Source organism: Esox lucius, chromosome 6 (assembly GCF_011004845.1).
Source record: "Esox lucius isolate fEsoLuc1 chromosome 6, fEsoLuc1.pri, whole genome shotgun sequence".
Taxonomy (NCBI): Eukaryota; Metazoa; Chordata; class Actinopteri; order Esociformes; family Esocidae; genus Esox; species Esox lucius.
Genome location: NC_047574.1, coordinates 21,838,357 through 21,856,880, shown reverse-complemented (window position 1 = coordinate 21,856,880; position 18,524 = coordinate 21,838,357). Strand labels below are relative to the sequence as shown.

The 18,524-nt window shown below is 40.1% G+C and overlaps 1 protein-coding gene across 1 annotated transcript; it reads right to left on the bottom strand.

The window, feature by feature from the left end:
- Positions 1 to 11,699: 11,699 nt before the first annotated feature.
- Positions 11,700 to 13,732, bottom strand: soul2 (heme-binding protein soul2). The gene is made up of 4 exons (XM_010904175.3): positions 13,559 to 13,732; positions 13,348 to 13,474; positions 12,378 to 12,552; positions 11,700 to 12,261 (listed from the first exon to the last, which is right to left on the bottom strand). Exons 1-4 carry the CDS (start codon positions 13,691 to 13,693, stop codon positions 12,087 to 12,089), a joined length of 612 nt encoding a protein of 203 aa, XP_010902477.2. The 5' UTR covers positions 13,694 to 13,732; the 3' UTR covers positions 11,700 to 12,086.
- Between the last annotated feature and the right edge of the window lie 4,792 nt (positions 13,733 to 18,524).

The following is an 18,524-nucleotide window of genomic DNA, read 5'->3' as shown; positions in this document are numbered from 1 at the left end:
ATAGATAGGGAGGGAAGAGGCAGACAGAGTGTCTGTCTGTCCTGCCAATCAATAAGCCTGGTCACTGAATCCCCATTTCTCCTGCTGTGTTGCTATGCTAAAGCTAGGCTTTCCCTGTGGGGATTTCCAAAATGCAACCACTTCTCTTTTCTCTATTTAGGGAAGGCTGTGCAGTCTATGATGTCTCTATATTAGCCAGGGGTAAGTTACCAATGTCAGTTGAAGAGCACATAGAGTCCAAGGGGAGAGGAAATAGTATGGGGAGATCTGAAGAAAGAAAAATACAAGTAGATTGGAGAGAGGGGAAGAAGGACAACAGAAGATGGAAGCTGAGATTATTGGAAAAAGGAGGCAAAGACAGAGGAGCGAGGACAGAGGAATGGAGCTGTAAAAATGGCGAGACAGTCCATCTGTATTAGACAGTTATTAGAAAAGCAGCACGGATACATGAAAAAAATATGAGAAATGTATGAATAAACTGTGTGGTCTACTGTCAGTACAAGCTGTTGCCATGATGATTATCTTTTCTCTTGCCATGCTGTGTCATTCATGGATACAAATGTGTGTCTTTGTATGAGTGACCTAAGAGTGGATCAAAGAAAAGGGTTACTGAATTACTATTCATTAAATACTATTCTCATCTCATAGTCTTACTCTGTGAACCATCACCTACAACAGAGAGAAACATGACCTAAATTCTCTCATTCTAAGTAACACTGAATGTAGTTTTGGACAGTATCTTCTGTGTTTATAGAAAAAACATGCTTGGTTGATTATTTGGGCTTTCATAGAAGCATTAAATAGCATTTTAAGGAATATTGTGAAACTAAACTAGATGAATGCCTGGTGTCCTGACCTGAGACAGGCCTTTTGTGTACCATGCAAATCTCGACCACAAAAAGACAAAAGACAGAAGGTTAGATTTGTGTTTATGTTTTGAAGGAAAGCCCATTTTGCTCATATTTACCAAGGCTGCCAAAATAAGTGGGGAGCCTTGTAAAGCAGAACCAACGCTGATGAGCAAGACAGGGCTGGGAGATGGAGGGTGCCGTAGCAACCGCTATAGCTACGACCGCTAACACTCATTCCTCCCAAAACACCACCGGGTGGCTGCCCCAGGGTGGACACTGTCTCCCCAAACACGGGGTTTGACCTTTACTTCTCCTTGCACTTGGGTTCAGATTAATAAAACCCCTCTGTGGCCCTGAACCCTACGGGTCCGTTCCATGTGCCGCTCCACGTTACAATAGCAATGGAATATCATTTCCTGTTAATTAAACTCAATGCGTATGTAAATGGCATGACACGCTACATAATGAACAAGATGTACAAAAAGATGCTTATTAAACATACAATGGTGAGATGGCAAAAAGTTGATACAAATAAGAATTGTAAAGCAACCAGCTGCAGTCAATAAACATGCTGTTGGGCCAACAGAAATACTGTATACGTATGCTACAATATTTTGATGAGCAAACAAACAATGGTATTGCAAAAACTGTTTATTTTTTATAGCACCACAACACCCACACACACACACACACGCATGCGCACACACACAGACATCAATCCTAGAAAAATGATTGGGGACATTAAAATGAATGTTTTATTTACCCTAACCATAAGTCTTACCCGAAACCTTTTTTAAATTGGGACAGGGAAAATGTCCCTGTTAATTGCATGTTCTCAGTTTAACCACAGCTTGGGGAAATGTTTGTTCCCATTTACATAGTAAAACCTGTTCCCACATACCCACACACTTCAAAATGTTGCTCCCACTGCTTTCCCACACAGACTTAAATTTATCAGCATCAACTACCTTCAAGGCCGTCTGTTACTCAACTTTTCCGAAATACCACTGTTCGCTGAAAAGCGAAACATACACTCAATCTGATCCCGGGTTACAGACACTGCAGCTGTTGAAGGCACTTTCCAACTGAGCCTGCATATGTAGCACTTATAGTGAACGGGATCCATGAGAATGCAGGAACACTCTACAATACCTCCAACTCACACACTGATTGACTCCTGGCCTCAGACTTGGAATCCTGACAGAAGAAACCTGAGTTGACTTTGTGCACATCCAGTTTTGAGGGCTCCCTCTGGTCGATCCATGGCTACAACCAAAGGGTTCAGTAAAAAAGGAATCCATGACTGCACAGCATAACAATCCCAGATGCCAGACAAATTCTCTCTCTTACTCCCCCTCCCACTCTCTCTCCCTCGATTTCTCTCTCTCCTCCTCTCACTAAAACAGAAAAGCACCAGTACATTGTTTAACTGATTGTATTTGTAGGTCAATATACACTGTCAAAGTGGAGCCAGGGACATTGTGCCTAAAGGTTCCTCTGCTGTCCCTGGACTTGGGCTATTCAAGCTGTAGAGAGGGAGATAAGAACCAGGCCCACTGACGGTCTGACTGACCATTCAACAGGAAAACAACACATCTTACCAGACACAAGGACACTAATGATAAAGACAAAGGAAATCCTGTTTTGAAGCATGCAGACTGAAGCATGTAGCTTTTTACTTCCATTTGTGATGATCTCTTAGATCTTAATGTGTGTGCATGTGATTCAAGTCTATGTGTTGGGGACTGTAAATGCCCTACCAAGCAGCAGTGCAGTAACTGCAAAATTGGTAAAAAATTAGTTAGTGACATTCGTTGTGGACAAATTATGTGGACAAATATTCTCCACTGTGTCATATTACAGGGGAAAGATGAGAGTCATATTCCATTGCAAAAAAATTATTTAAAAAGAAATGTAACTATATTTGAGGAGATCTAGAAATAAGCTTGAAATAAGTCAAATAATCTGCCAATGGAACAAGACAAATTATTTGATATTCAAGGCATATTTTCTAAAACCAAGTGGTATTATCTAATTCAACTTTAGCTTGTTAAGAAAAATTTACCTTATTCTAAAGATGGTTATATTTTTTTACCTGAAAACTAGATCAATATACTTGATAAGTATACCGTGTGGTTACAGTGAAAAGAAGGAAACTCACCTCAGTTAGTGACTTTTTAACAACCCAGTTTTGGGATGGAGTTTACTGTTTACCTTGGTATTATTGACTGTTCTTTGGTGATACAGTGATCAACATGTTTGAACTGAACAGCCACATACCAATAAATGAAGTAACACAAATTCATTGCAAAAAAAACCACACAAAAAAACAGAAAAGAAGGCTTGAAAATGTAAAATGACAGAACATGTTAGAGGAAGGTTAATGGCTAGGAGAAACGGTACACAGATTTCTGTGTTATGGTTAGGTTTCAGGTCCCCACAAGGATAGAAAATCTAAATGTGTGTATATGTGTGTGTGTGTGTGTGTGTTTGTTTGGGTGTGTGTGCACACTGTTGGATATTTATATACTGTGTATATGCAGGCTAGTAGTTCTGATATTTGCCAGTCAGACTTGGATAAACAAAAGACAAGGGCAAAGCAGTTGTCTCTGTACTGGTGTGTTTCAGCAGTTGTGGACAGCCCAGTTGTTTAGTGAAGGATGTGTTCCCTGTACAGTTGTGTCCATACAGACATAATACTTAAAGATATTTTCATCCATCTTAAAATGTACATTTACGAATACAAAGTATTTGTGTGTATACCGTCTTGTCTGGTCTCCTGTATATGCAGATATACAAAGCACACAGTTACATTCCACGAAGTACCAGAGATGTATGGCACTGCTAACCTCAATTCAAAATGAACATTGGAGAAATTGCACTTAAACTTTCATGAGAGCAGCAGAAATATTTATAACTGAAATGTCACGTTGAAATCCAAATCATGCCTTTGAAGAAACAGATGTATTATTCATGAACCTATATTCTGAGATGTAATATGGGAAATGTTTCCAAATATGGAAGGAGATTAAGGTAAATTGAAATAGAAGTCATGAGGGGACTGCAGATCCATGTATGGAACATTAACCAAGACTAGAATCACACCTAGCGGTTGCCATGAGCTGCTCTGCTTGACACGCAAGCATCCATAATGCATACAGGATGGGGAGGAATGCAAGGACAAGTATTGCTGCTTGGGGATTGACTTGAGGGAGATTACAGTAAAGACCAGGCCCCAATCTCTATGTTCTGTATCTGGAGTATGGTTGCATAGCTAGGGGATATTACTAAAGACTGATCAATGATGAAGAAATATTAGGTCGACTTCCAATGTAAAGGATGCTATATTGACGTGGATAAGACTGATCCAGCCTTCAAAGCAACTAAAAAGCCCATTGTTGAACATTTTCAGACCTTCCATCTCTGCGAACAGGAATCCAATTCTGTATATTACAACAGCTCAAGTATAGAGTTTCAGTTGACTGGCTATATTTGGCTATATATGTCGTAGTTTCTGACAGTTTTAATTAATTTCAGAAGAACCAGATGCAGGATGACCTTGATCTATGATAAGTGTCAGAAAAAGACACTGGCAATGTGAGCTTCCAAAAACCAAACAGATTAAATTAATAAGCCAAAGCAGAAGCATATGAACAATAAAATATGAATGATGAAACAGTTGCAAAGGCCATATTATATTAAGCATGAAAATCTTAAAACTGTTACTAGAAAGGCACCTTGGAAAAGGATCACCCTTCTGAGCACGTCCCGTCAAACCCATAGTCAAGGATGTCATTTTAATTAGTCAGAAATGTTTAATTAGACCTTCTAATTTTGTTTTGTTGTTGTACTGTGTTGTGCTGTAGTTGTCGTGTATGGGTTACAATGTCTGCTGAATGTCTCATCATTTTGTCAATGGTGTCTAATTAACTCCAACATGTTGTGGTTTTGTCATCAAACTCATGGTAATATTTATAGCTGCAAATTAATAAAAAAAATAACAATAGTTTAAGATTAGTTTTTCATTAATATATCTTTTTGTCTTTTAATCTACATAATGTAATGAACAATAGGAATAATAGGAATAAATACACCTTTAAAATATATTGATATAATAAATAACCAGTTATGATAGATAACCATATTAGTTCTGTAAAGTACCAAAATTACTGAAGATTCCAGTAACTTTCGTGCATTACCTGAAGCTTTTCAATCCTGCACAGGAACTTTCTATTCAAATTCATCTGTTTACCACCAGATCTGAAGCCTGGAGTGCATACTCCAGGACACTGGTATTGAGTAGGCCCACCAAGATTAAGAGAGTAGGGAGCAGACAATTAAGGATCAACATTTGGATCTGTATGTCCAGATGAGTACAGTTCCACTAGTTCCACTATCCAATTTAAATCCATCAGCAGTAAGCAGGAGAAGAGCTTGGTCAAAAGAGAGTTTGGTCATGGAACCATGTTACAGGTTTTGCGGCACCATTGTATGGGCAGGAAGTTGAAGCTCTGTTCAGCGCTGACCTACTTTCAGATACTGGTTCATGCAAGTCATACTGGGTTATGAGTAGAAACCTATCGCCAAGTCCTGAGTGACAGGAGGTAAGAGAGAGTGAGAGAGTGAGACAGAGAGTGAGAGGAGATGGGAGAAAAAGCTGACAGGTAGAGAACGCCCGGGGGAAAAGAGATGCTTGAGAGATTGAGACGGAGACAGGAAGACAGATAAACACAGGAATCAAGAGAGAGAAAGCCACAGAGGGATAATGAGTGAGAAATAAATACACTAACAATTAGAACAGTGGCGTGGAAAAACAAAGACACTTAAAGGAAATAGAAAATGTCCATAGTGATTGTACAACAACACATCCATACCAGGTCTTGATACTCCTGTATGGTTTGGCCCTTGGTTACTTTATATGTGGCCTGGAGGAGACTTTGCCTTGACACCACTGTCTAAATATAGCTTTTGGTCTTATACTTCTGGTTTTCTGGACCGTTTAGGATTACATGGCAGAGTTGAGATAGGGCTGTTGAGGATTAGAAGAAATACAGCATGCCTTAACTACTCGTCTCACCAGCCGTTATCACTGGAAAAAAGATGCTTGGGCCATTTCTCAATAAACCAGGCCCCGATAAGACAAATCCCCCACGAGCCTCAGCCAACAAGCTGGCTGTGCTGACACAGCGATGGAGAACGGACCAGATTAAACCTGCCGATGAGGTTTCGCCATCCATGTCACTGGCCAGGCGGTGGCTTTGATGTTAAAAGATGTAGCCCGACTGGGAATCAAAAAGATCAACTCAATTCAATGAATGAATAAAACTGTGACTCAAATGTCCTGGCATATCTGCAAACATGCAAACCAATGCGCATATGATTCAGTCTGTGAATTTGAAAGTGTGAAAAAGAAGTCCTGTCAGAAGTGGGAAGGGCTTAGGGTGGGAAGGATGTAGAGGCTCCTCATGCGTAGAACACGATGACTCATGCAAACACACTTTACCGGCATTATTAGAGGTTTCATAAAAGTATGATTGCGTACCTGCACTGGCCTTGCTTCCCTCTATAGAATGTTTCCATGGAGACATATTGCGTTTGTTGAGCGCCCAACAGTGCTGTGGCGGAATGGCCAGTGGCATGCTGGGAAGGGAGTGGTGTGCCTTGTCCTCCAGACACATGCCGCCCACAACCTCTCTGTCAGCAACATTCTGTACCCACTACCCCCACATGCTTAAATAATACGCTGCACACTCAAAGTCCTGCCGTAAACACACAACAGGCTTTTATATATATCCTTAAATCGAACCTTTATTGTAATCCCAACTTCATCCTAATCTTAAACCTCAAAAACTTCAGGTGTGTGTCTGAACCTCACCCTCACCCAAGTCCTAAAAAGAAAGCACCATATTTCATGTTTTCTGGTAATGTCAGAACATTTTGGTTAATTGGGGTCATGAAAATGAAAACACAAATACAGCAAATCATTGTTGCTATAATCAATCAATCATCTTCATTTCATTACTATTTCCAACAACAAATAACCTCAAATGCAGGCACGGTGCTGACCCAGGGCTAGGGGTGGCTATAGTCACGTCACAAACCTGTGTAGCCCCAGTTCAGCCCCCTCAAGCATTTTAGTATTTTAAAAACGAGAACTTCCTTAAAACTCTGAAGTCATGAAAATCAACTATTTTCTCAGCCCCCTGTGTATTGTTCAAGTGCACTGGGAGAGAAAAAATCCTGGCACGGTGCCTGCTCTAATGAGAAAATGTATAAACTCACTTTTTTCCTGTTGTCAGTTACCTGTAAGTTCAAATCCAGAAAGGCAACACCACCATCTACAGGACATAAATGTGAACTACAGCAGAAACATTAAATGATGGCCTATAATGCCTCTACAAACTGTTTATGAGATGGTAGGTCGGTGTATTGTTGTGGAGAAATATGAGAAAGCCATCTCAGCTCTGTGGGGTCACAGAAAACAGAAGTCTCCTTGTTTGTTATATCACAGTGCTCAGGCGATGGCTTGCCTCTTTTTCTCTGCATCAGCACGAATAAGCCTGGCCAGGAAGTAAAAACAACATAATCACAGTGAAAGTAGTAGATTGATATGAAGATATTTCTGGTTTAGCAGTAGGGTAGCAGCTCAGCCTGGTCTTCATAGTTGAGGAATGAGGAAGTGGGATATCTTGCTTCCTCTTCCTTCCATAGAAAATGATAGACACCTTTTAGTATACATACACTGCTCAAATAAAATTAAGGAAACACATAATCATCACAGTATAACACCAAGTCAATTAAACCTGAGGGATATCAATGTCCAGTTAAGAAACATAAGCGATTGTGAATCAATGTCACCTGTTTTGGTGCAAATGAAAGTGACAACAGGTGCACTGGAGAGGTAATAGGAAGACAACCCCCAAAAAGAAATGGTTTTGCAGGTGGTGGCCAGAGACAGTTTCTCTCTCCTTATCCTTCCTGACTGATTCTTCTCTAGTTTTGCATTCTGCTAGTGTCTTGTCACTACTGGTAGCATGAGGCAGTACCTGCAGCCCATTCAGGTTGCACAGGTAAACCAGCACCTCATGGATGGCACATCCATAAGTGCGGTCGCAAGAAGGTTTGCTGTGTCTCTCAGTACAGACTCAAGAGCATGGAGGAGATACCAGGAGACGGGCCGTTACACGAGGAGAGCTGGACAGGGCCGTAGAAGGCATCAACCAAACAGCAGGACCGGTATCTGCTCCTTTGTGTGAGGAGGAACAAGAGGAGCACAGCCAGAGCCCTACAAAATGACCTCCTGCGAGGTACTGGTGTGCATGTTTCTGACCAAACTGTCAGAATCTGGAGACACCGTGGTGAACGCAACGCTCAACCAGCATGACCGGTTTGACGGTGGGTCAGTGATGGTCTGGGGAGGCCTCCAGGTGCACGCCAACAGTAACCTGACTGTTGTTAGGTACCGGAAATAAAATCCTCAGACCCATCATCAGAACTTACGCTGGTGCACTGGGCCCTGGGTTCCTCCTGGTGCAGGATAATGTCCAGCGTCATGTGGCTAGAGTGTGTAGGCAGTTCCTGGAAGACTGTCCAGGAGCTCACTGATGCCCTGATCCAGGTCTGGGAGGAGATCCCCCAGGACATCATCTGCTGTCTCTTCAGGAGCATGCCGAGATGTTGTCAGGAGTGCATACAGACACGTGGGGGCCATACACACTACTGAGTCTTTTGAGCAGTGTGGATACCAATTATTAAATCTGAGCACATAGGCAGTTGTATTAGATATGTAATGCCAAGACTCATAAATTACTACCACCTACAGTCACTGAATGTTTGCCCAAATAAATTAATGTGCTGTTCCCACAGAGGAAGAAGTCAAGCGAGAGACCCAACTGAGCAAAAACAATCTGTCTTCTCTAGCAGGTCACAATGAGCTATCGCTTTTTTGGGTCACTATGAATTGCAATTACCTTCATAACTTACATTTCTGTTTGGACTACTGATCTCTCTTCTCCAGCCTGCATTATAAAAAGTAGCATTAGGTCAAAAGAAGAATTGTTGAAGAAGCCTCCCATTTGTCTCTGAATTAAGTTTAACCCTGTACTCCATCATCTGGGAATAAATGCTTAAATTGAGTGTATTGATATAAGTGGGACACATGGCATCCATGAAATGTGACTTAGAAGAAACCCAGTAGAGTTGTCCCGGATGAAATGCAAGATGGTGTATACATACTGTATTCAATCTGTATTCACGAAAGATAGAATAGCATCTCACTTCCGAGTGAATGCAGGCAGCTGTTAAAACCATCACTCATTGGGTTTTTCAAGATAAGATTCAAATATGTTTATGTACACAACAATGAAAAAAAGAGCAACAGGTGTAGCTTGACGGCTCAGTGTTCCACAGCAGAAGACATTGATCCCCATTGTTAAAGCAGAGACATTATATTAGGTCTTTCTGCTGCTCCCTCCAGGTGACCCAGTAAGTCCCACCCGATAAACTACAACATTGGTCATCATTGGTGGTGCCCACGCTAAAACAGCTTTAATTGGCCACTAGAGGCCTCTATTATTCTTCATGTTGTTTGTCCACAGAGACAGCGAAAGCAACCCTGTATAATTCCCAAGAGCAGCACCATTGTGGCATTTTGAATTGGTCAGCATTTTTCTTCACGATTTGCTGATCCCTCCTGATGACCCATTTAGTCATGAATCCAGCAGTGTCATTAGGAGGGATGAGCTAATGAAGATTTTTCAGTATACTTTCAATTGACCTGCTCATGCATGATGTTTGGCCACTAGAGGCCACTCTATCTATCTCTGTGATTCCATCACATCTCCTGGTCTTTCGAAAAGCACTGGAGCCCAGTTAAGCTGTACCTGAATTAGACACGCATTGAAGCTGCATAGCTGTCCCTTGAGGGCTGGTCCAGATTACCCCTGCTGACAACACATGCCGACTATGTCAACACACAGTAACCATGTCTCTAATCAGAGGTGGGGGACTCGAGTCACATGACTTGACTCGAGTCTGACTCGAGTCACAATTTTCAGGACTTGTGACTTGCTTGATTAAAGTATGAAAATGACTTGACTTAAATTTGACTTGAGAACAAGTTGCTTGAGACTTGACTTGAAGTGGAAGACTCGACAATGACTTGAACTTATAATAAACAAACAGCAATAAAATAATTCTATATGTTGTGACATCAGCACTACTAATCAGCGTATGTGCCTTTAACGCTGCACAATTCAAACCGCGCCAAACATGGCAGACAGTAACGTTAGTCGAGCTCCACAAATAGTATCATTTGGATACAAGGACTTTGAACTGGACCGTGTGAATAAAAAAAGATTTGCCAGATGCAAAATATGCAACAACGTCAAATTTCATTCGTCATTTTAAGAACCACAAGGAAAGGTAAGAAAGTAATCTCTTTATATTCAGTTTCACTAAGATCTATAACGATTAAGTTACTAATGTAATTAATTAATCTTTTGTTTGTCATAATTTGGCCTTGGTTGCATTTTATGTTTGTTTTTTTTTCTTGTTAGAAATGTGACCATTATCATTACTGAATACGTCTGGTAAATAGATGTAAGGGAATTTGACTATGACAGTGGCATAGCCTGAATTTTAATGTAGATGTGCATCTTAAAATGAGCGGGCATGTATATTATTACACGTAGGCTATAATGTCTGTATTAAATGTGCGCATTTTCAAGTGTTTGTGGACTGCGTGTGGAAACTTAAAAGCATTGTGCTTACACCATAACAGTTAACTTTACTGCATGAAAGGCTAACATGGAGGCGCCGATGTGATACTAGCACCTAAACATTTCGAAGAGTTTTTTTTTTTACTCATACAGACAAGAATAATTACAGCGTAATTACATGTTAGGCAGTTTTTCAATCACAATAATTAGTTTATAAGGTTGTTATTATTAGTCCTTATTACATGGATTGGCTGAATTCCAGTGCAGAATGCGTGTTATTTCTTGATAACAGACCGTTGCCATGAAAAACAGCGCGTTGCTATGGACGCAGCAGGATTCTAATATTTTGTGCTAATTATTGATTTATTTGGTAGGTAGCCATGTAATAAGCGGGATAAGGTATAGCGAGGTGGTTGTTATAGCGAATACAACCCCTTCAGGCTGATTCAAGATCCCTCCGCTTCGTCCCCCCAAAAAATTGTACCGCGGAAGAGAAAAATATTTGATTTTGAAATCGAGGTTCGCACCGAGCGCACGTCAGAAACAGAGGACAGTGTGTGTGTGTGTTCATCTCTTTAGTACTGTGACTTGACTTGAAACTTATAAGGACTCGACTTGACTTGCTTAGGGTGAACCCTTGACTTGACTTGCTTGATTTATCTGGACTGTGACTTGAGACTTGACTCGAGACTCGATGGTTAAGACTTGAGACTTGCTTGGACTTGACCATGTGTGACTTGTCCCCATCTCTGTCTCTAATAAAGCAGCATTAAAGCAATGCTATACTAACTACCTCCTAGACTGGAGAGTAAAAACTTTGCTCCTACTCACCTGTAGAGGGGAATATTCAAGCTATAGGACAAACATGACTACATTGTCATCTGAGATGCACAGATACTCGACGTGAAGCGGAAGAAGATGTATGTATGGATCAAAGTCTAAATCAAATGGGGTTGAAGAGAAAACATACAGGATAGTAGATCTCCAAGAACAGGACTGGGCAGTGATTAGAATCTTAGAACCTGGCTCTCAGACACATTATCTTCTAGTCACCCTCAGAGGATCAACCTGAGACTGTTGAATAACTCAAATTCCTCGTTCAGCCTTTTGTAATCAGTGCAATAGGAACTTCAACCCAGAACAGGTCTATTGTGATTGCAGAACATACTTTAGGGAGCAAACAAGTCAAAGTGACATTTGTATTTGTTGAATACTAAGGATATATTTTTACTAAAATCTGTTTGACTTGAGAGAATATAACTGGAATGACCATAACCACATTTATATGTCACTAATAGGGGTATATTTAGCTACTGTAGCACTGGTATAAAAAGTGCAGAAACTGGTATGTTTTTCAAATTCCACAGTAATAGCTTCACATTTATAAAATCAGATATACAATAACTGACAAAGTCCCTCCACCTAAATAGAAAGTGCAATAAAAGTCGCTAAGAATGGGATCATGCCAGTCCAACAAATTATAATTCTCTGTGTTTGTTCATTTAATTTCTCTTCCTCAGGCTGCATGGATCCAGACCTCATCATGTCTGTCAATCAGAGTCCACGGGTTCTCGTACGCTGCCATGGTATACTGGTAGGTGTTAAAGGACTTTCCAGCCAATGCCAGAGCATTGCGTAGCTTGTCCAAATTGTCCTGCACAGTGTAACGTGACGAAAGACTACTGAAACTCCTAAGGGAAAGAGAGAGAGCGACGGAAAGAAATACAAAAATAAAATGTTAAGTTTTGCAGCCCAGCCAGAATTGGACCCAAGTTAGTGTAATTAAATGCCAACAAGGGTTCCTCACCTGACATATATGGTGGAAGCTGGCATGGTTTCCTCTCTGATTAGAGCATTTGGAGTGGGTAAGATTACATTTTCTGTAGCCACTAAGAAAGAGACAGATACATTCTTCTCTCTCCTCTCCCTTACTTCTGTTGTAGTAACGAGTGCAGGCCAGGTATGAGCATTTAAAATTCCACCTAAAAAGAAAGATGAAAAACATTTTATTTTCAAATTGCTGATAAAAGGGGCTAATTGAAGGATACGATTTAAATTAAAGGAGCCATTTGCAGGATAATCTGACCAACACAATCTCTGAAGAGACCTGAAAATAGCTGTGCAATGAAGTTCCTCATCCAACCTGACAGAGTTTGTATACGAGAAACTCCCCAAACATAGTCAAGCTTGTAGCTTCATACCTAAGAAGAGTTGACTCTAATCGCTACCAAAGGTGCTTTGACTAACTGAGTAAAGGGGTCAGAATACTTATGTAAAAGTGTTTTTTATACATTTCCAAACATTTCTAAAGACTGCTATTACTTGGTGATTTGGGGGTATTGTGTAGATTGAAGAGAACTGTTTTAGAACATGGCTGTTATGGAATAAAATGTTGGAAAAGCGCATAGTTAGTGGCTAAGGCTGTCATGATTTGTAAATAAAGCATTTCAGCTATTTCCCCAGACCTTCTTTAAGTTAACCTAATGGTGTTTACCTAATACTGTAAATTGTAAAACTATTCCAGCAGTAAGGCTTCCAATTGAAGAAAAACCTATACATGCCTTTTAATTGTACAACATTTCAGTTTGGTTTAGCCAGGCAGGCAGTTAGACATTAATATTATATAATACAGTTACACATATGAAAACAGATTAAATGAAAACACATTGATGCCAAAGGGCTTTCCTGATAAATAAATTTTTCAGGCACAATAAAATACTGAATGTAATCAATCCATACAGCCATTACTGCAGTTAAAGCCAATTTGAGAAACCCACCTGCTTGATTGTTCCCCTGTGTATAATCCCACAGGTTAGTGAATGCAGCTTTCAGGTCGGAGTCAGAGTCGCTCGCAGAGTCAGAAGTTATCCAGCGGCACCCTTTGTACTCACGTTCCTCAAAGTCCTGTTCAATTAAAATCAACGTCAAACTACATCTCCAGTTTCTTACAAAATATACTAAACCTTTCACAGATCTCTTTACACTTACCTCATATGTATTAACAACAGTGAACTCGGGACATTCATAACCATGGCAAAACCATGGGGCATCCCATCCGTGCGCTAAATGTAAAATCACCACCACCAGCAGTGAGGAAACCGATGTTAGCGCAGAATACTTCATCTTGTCCTGGTTTGGGCTCGAATGACACTTTCAAGGGTATCTGCAGTGCACTCTCTTTATATATCCAGGACACACCTTCAGTACATTTCTTAAGACAAGTGATGCAATCTATTTTCTTCCTCATTCCTGCAGGTCACCTGATAGTAACTTATGGCCAACATAATTGGAAAATGACCCAATAAATGCCATAACCAGGAAACACCCGGCCCCTCTCCAGGGAACTGAGTTAAGAAGATTAAATATAAGCAGAGCAGTGGAGTTGGACTACTGAGGAATATATGCAGGGGAGTTGGACTACTGAGGAATATATGCGGGGGAGTTGGACTACTGAGGAATATATGCAGGGGAGTTGGACTACTGAGGAATATATGCGGGGGAGTTGGACTACTGAGGAATATATGCGGGGGAGTTGGACTACTGAGGAATATATGCGGGGGAGTTGGACTACTGAGGAATATATGCGGGGGAGTTGGACTACTGAGGAATATATGCAATTGGGGCACTAGCCACTTAAGCCAAGCAGAGAGCTTTATGTGGAGGCCACTATAAACCATACTATGTTTAAGAAACCTGATATACAGCATAACTAATGACCTTAATACTTTATTTCAATTGCCTTATCACTATGAATGTGTTATCGGTACCCAAGCCTTTTGCTTACAGGGGAGGGTCTAGAAGTTCTTCAGCAGCTCGGCTCATTCTAGGCTTATACAACTGGTCCTACTTGTTCAACTGGTCCCCGGGCAATGCTGCTGTTTTGCCGGTATTTGTACGCATGGCTAAGGGCAGGAATGCCAGATCCAAGAACTCCTACTGACTAATTTGCTTTATTGCATGGCTGGTTTAGCACTTCCAGCTACACAATGCAATGAAAACAGAAACAGAACACTAGTCATAGACCTAATGTACTGGCAACATCGCAAATTGTATAGTAATTATTAGGCATATGAAATGTTAAATGTCAAAATGTAATATGAAACAAAATAGTGAAGGTGTTGAGAAAGATTTATTGTAGCAATTACTCCATGTTGCAGTAAAACAGAGGGGTAGATTGTATTATTTGTTATTTAAGAGGATTCACATTAGACACAGCCATGGGTACTCTTACTGGTGTCCAAACATATCGAAATAAAATGTATAATAAAATTCAAAGCACATGCACCAAAGAGTGAGCAAGAATGCAGATTCGATGAGAGGCTGATCTAGCAAAGGGATTATTGTTGTATTACAGAAGAAACACTTGGACATTTTAGGGCACGTATTTGTACTATACAGAAATGCTATACATTATCCTAATGGCATTGCATCCTACATAGGCAAACAAAAGTTAGAAAAAGCAATATCCTCTTTTGCATGTTTGGGCATTATTGTAATAGCTGCCTCTAAACAGGTTAAAAACACTTCTCTTCTCACATGCCTATGACTGAGCGCTTAAGGCTAAACAGTGTGGCTAAGTTTATAGCTTCCTATGTTTTTATCCCATTTTTAATCTTTATATGTTTTCTTATTGTATTTTTTATTATTATGATGTATTTATTTGTTTTGATGGTTTCCTATGAGTATTTGTTTTTATGTTATTGTTCTTTCATTTATTTTTCTTTGTAAAGCATATTGAATTGCTTCAGTGTATGAATTGTGCTATATAAATAAACTTGCTTGCTTGCGTAAGTCATGGCAACATGTGTTGACTTTTAGGAAATTAACTTTAACACTGAACAAATGTATTGCCGTCGTATGGTAAAATGGGCAGAACTGCATTGCATCTCTCTGCCCCATGGCAAGATTTGTTGAATAGCACATGAAAAAGCATATCTTCAGTATAACACTTTAATAATAATACTTACATTACAAACACTGAGCGAATAAAGAATGAAATGCATTTACATAAATGTGCACTGTGTAGGATCCTGCATCTAAACATTTATAAGACTGGGTTTTAAACAGTGACACGACTTGTCTCTATCTCCCCTTCCCTTACCAGAGGAGACTGGAATATTATGGCTACACCAGGTTGGTTCAGATTGGGGGAGGGGGGAAGTACTGTGAGTGTCTAAAGCGAGCGGGAGGAGACAAGCCAATGCGAACTGATAGACAAGCTAAATATCTTACATATGGGCCCTTTATTCTTTCACATACCAAAGTAAAGGAAAACATGAAATACATGAACTGAGCTGGTAGACTGGTAGGAGAATGAAGCTTATATAGTGAATGAAAGGGCTGAAAAGATTTGAGGTAGGGATTTTAAGTATGAAAAGGTGTGAAAGTGGCGTAGCCTGGGGTAATTGGGAGCTTTTGGAAGACTCTCCATCTATACATCCATTTTAACTAATTCATGAATGAACACATTTTACATTTCCCCCAACTGAAATCCTGTTGTTGTTGCATTACCTTCCACAACATCTACACTTCTACTTTCACTTACTAATGAAAAGAAATCTACATCAAATACATACTTCCTACTTCCAAATACAATTCCATTAAGAGCCACTAGATGGCGTTTAAAATTATGATATTAGTGTGAAAAGTAAAATAATGGTGTTCCAGAAAAGTGATACTGCATTTGAACCTGTGTTCAATCAACCATGATTAAAGATATCAGAAATGGAAAACACTCTAGACATGCTCTGGTTAACTCAAACATTAATATCAATATTAATGTTAGCATGTAGAGTAGTTCAGTGTGGCAAAGATGTTTGTGTGAATTTGCAATCATTTTTCAAAACTTGGTCTGAAAAGTAACCAAAAACTTTCTGGGACTATAATGGAAATAAAACAAGAAATAAAAACAAGAAAACAAGAAATTAAAATGTCTGAACTGCTTCACTTAGAGGACGAAAGTACAGTATAATCCGATGATTCAGGACATTAAAACAACTTATATACTTAATAATGTTATAGAAAAATGGATGTGATCAAGACTAGCATGCCAATACCATCTACTGGCTGATTTGGCCACCTGGAGTGCAGGTCATGGCTTTTAAATGTGTTATATAATATGAACAGTCACAATGACGTACTGTACAGCATGAAGCTTTCCTACATTATTTTCTAATTTCACAGCTGAAACACTTAGTAATTATAATCTTGGTCAAGAAGTTTTTTTACCCAATAATAACAACATGGCCTTTCACCAAACATATACAGTATCTTACAGAAGTGAGTACACCCCTCACATTTTAGTAAATATTCGATTATATCTTTTCATGTGACAACACTGAAGAAATGACACTTTGCTACAATGTAAAGCAGTGAGTGTACAGCTTGAATAACAGTGTAAATTTGCTGTCCCCACAAAATAACACAACACACAGCCAATAATTTCTAAACCGCTGGCAACAAAAGTGAGTATACCCCTAATTGAAAATGTCCAAACTGGGCCCATAGTGTCAATATTTTGTGTGGCCACCATCATTTTCCAGCACTGCCTTAATACTCTTGGGCATGAAGTTTACCAGAGCTTCACAGGTTGCCACTGGAGTCCTCTTCCATGACGACGTCACAGAGCTGGTGGATGTTAGAGACCTTGCGGTCCTCCACCTTCCTTTTGAGGATGCCCCACAGATGCTCAATAGGGTTTAGGTCTGCTTGGCCAGTCCATCACCTTTACCCTCAAATTCTTTAGTAAGTGGTCGTCTTGGAGGTGTGTTTGGGGTCGTTATCATGTTGGAATACTGCCCTGCGGTATTCTGGGACGACAGCCATGCAGACCAATTTGATGCAGTGTGCGGCATATGGTCTGAGCACTTACAGGCTGACCCCCCACCCCTTCAACCTCTGCAGCAATGCTGGCAGCACTCATACATCTATTTCCCAAAGACAACCTCTGGATATGACGCTGAACATGTGCACTCAACTTCTTTGGTCGACCATGGCGACCTGCTCCCCATTCACACCTGAGACCTTGTAACACTAACAAGTCGACATTTTCACTTAGGGGTATACTCACTTTTGTTGCCAGCGGTTTACATTAATGGCTGCGTGTTGAGTTATTTTGAGGGGACAGCAAATGTACACTGTTATGCAAGCTGTACACTCACTACTTTACATTGTAGTAAAGTGTTATTTCTTCAGTGTGTCACATGAAAAAGTATAATCAAATATTTACAATGTATGTGTTTCTGTGGTTCTGGGAGTGGATAACACCTAAACATCACACACAAACATACATCGCACAATTTATGCAGATGCAGTCAGGTTTTTAACCATAAAAGTAATTATTTAAAACAATCACATTTTATCTCCTATGAGGCTTGTCCTTGTTTCAAGCAAGCCTAGCCAAAATCCACCCATTATTAGGGAATTATTAAAAAATGTAATCAACCAGCATTACTGGAATATTGGTCATATCACATATTAGCGGATGCCTTGTTGCTTAAATAACCTTTTTGAATGGATAAGAATAGACACTTGAGCTTTGGACCATTTGTTATCTTTGGACCATTTGTTACTTTTGTTACTCTCTATGCTAGGCTACGTTTATACCTTGATTCCAAAAAAACACAGGGGGCTAATGCCTCCTAGGGCCGGAGCAATTGCTTATGTTGAATATCCCTGGAGCAGGCCTTGATTGTGCCAACCTGCATCTCAAGTGGGATGTCTATCTCATTAAAACTGTAGTAATATAATTGGAAATATGGTTAACTCGTGTGCTAGATCCACTGGTTTATGTCACTAACAGGGCTAAACCTTTACAGCAGATGGCGCAAGAAGACAATGCATCCTCGCCTCTGAATCCCTGAGGAGAGAAAGGGAGGGACAGAGAGGGCGAGAGAGAAGGCAAGAGAGAGAGTTTTACCATTGTCGAATTTTCCCAGAACTGCATTCATTCATT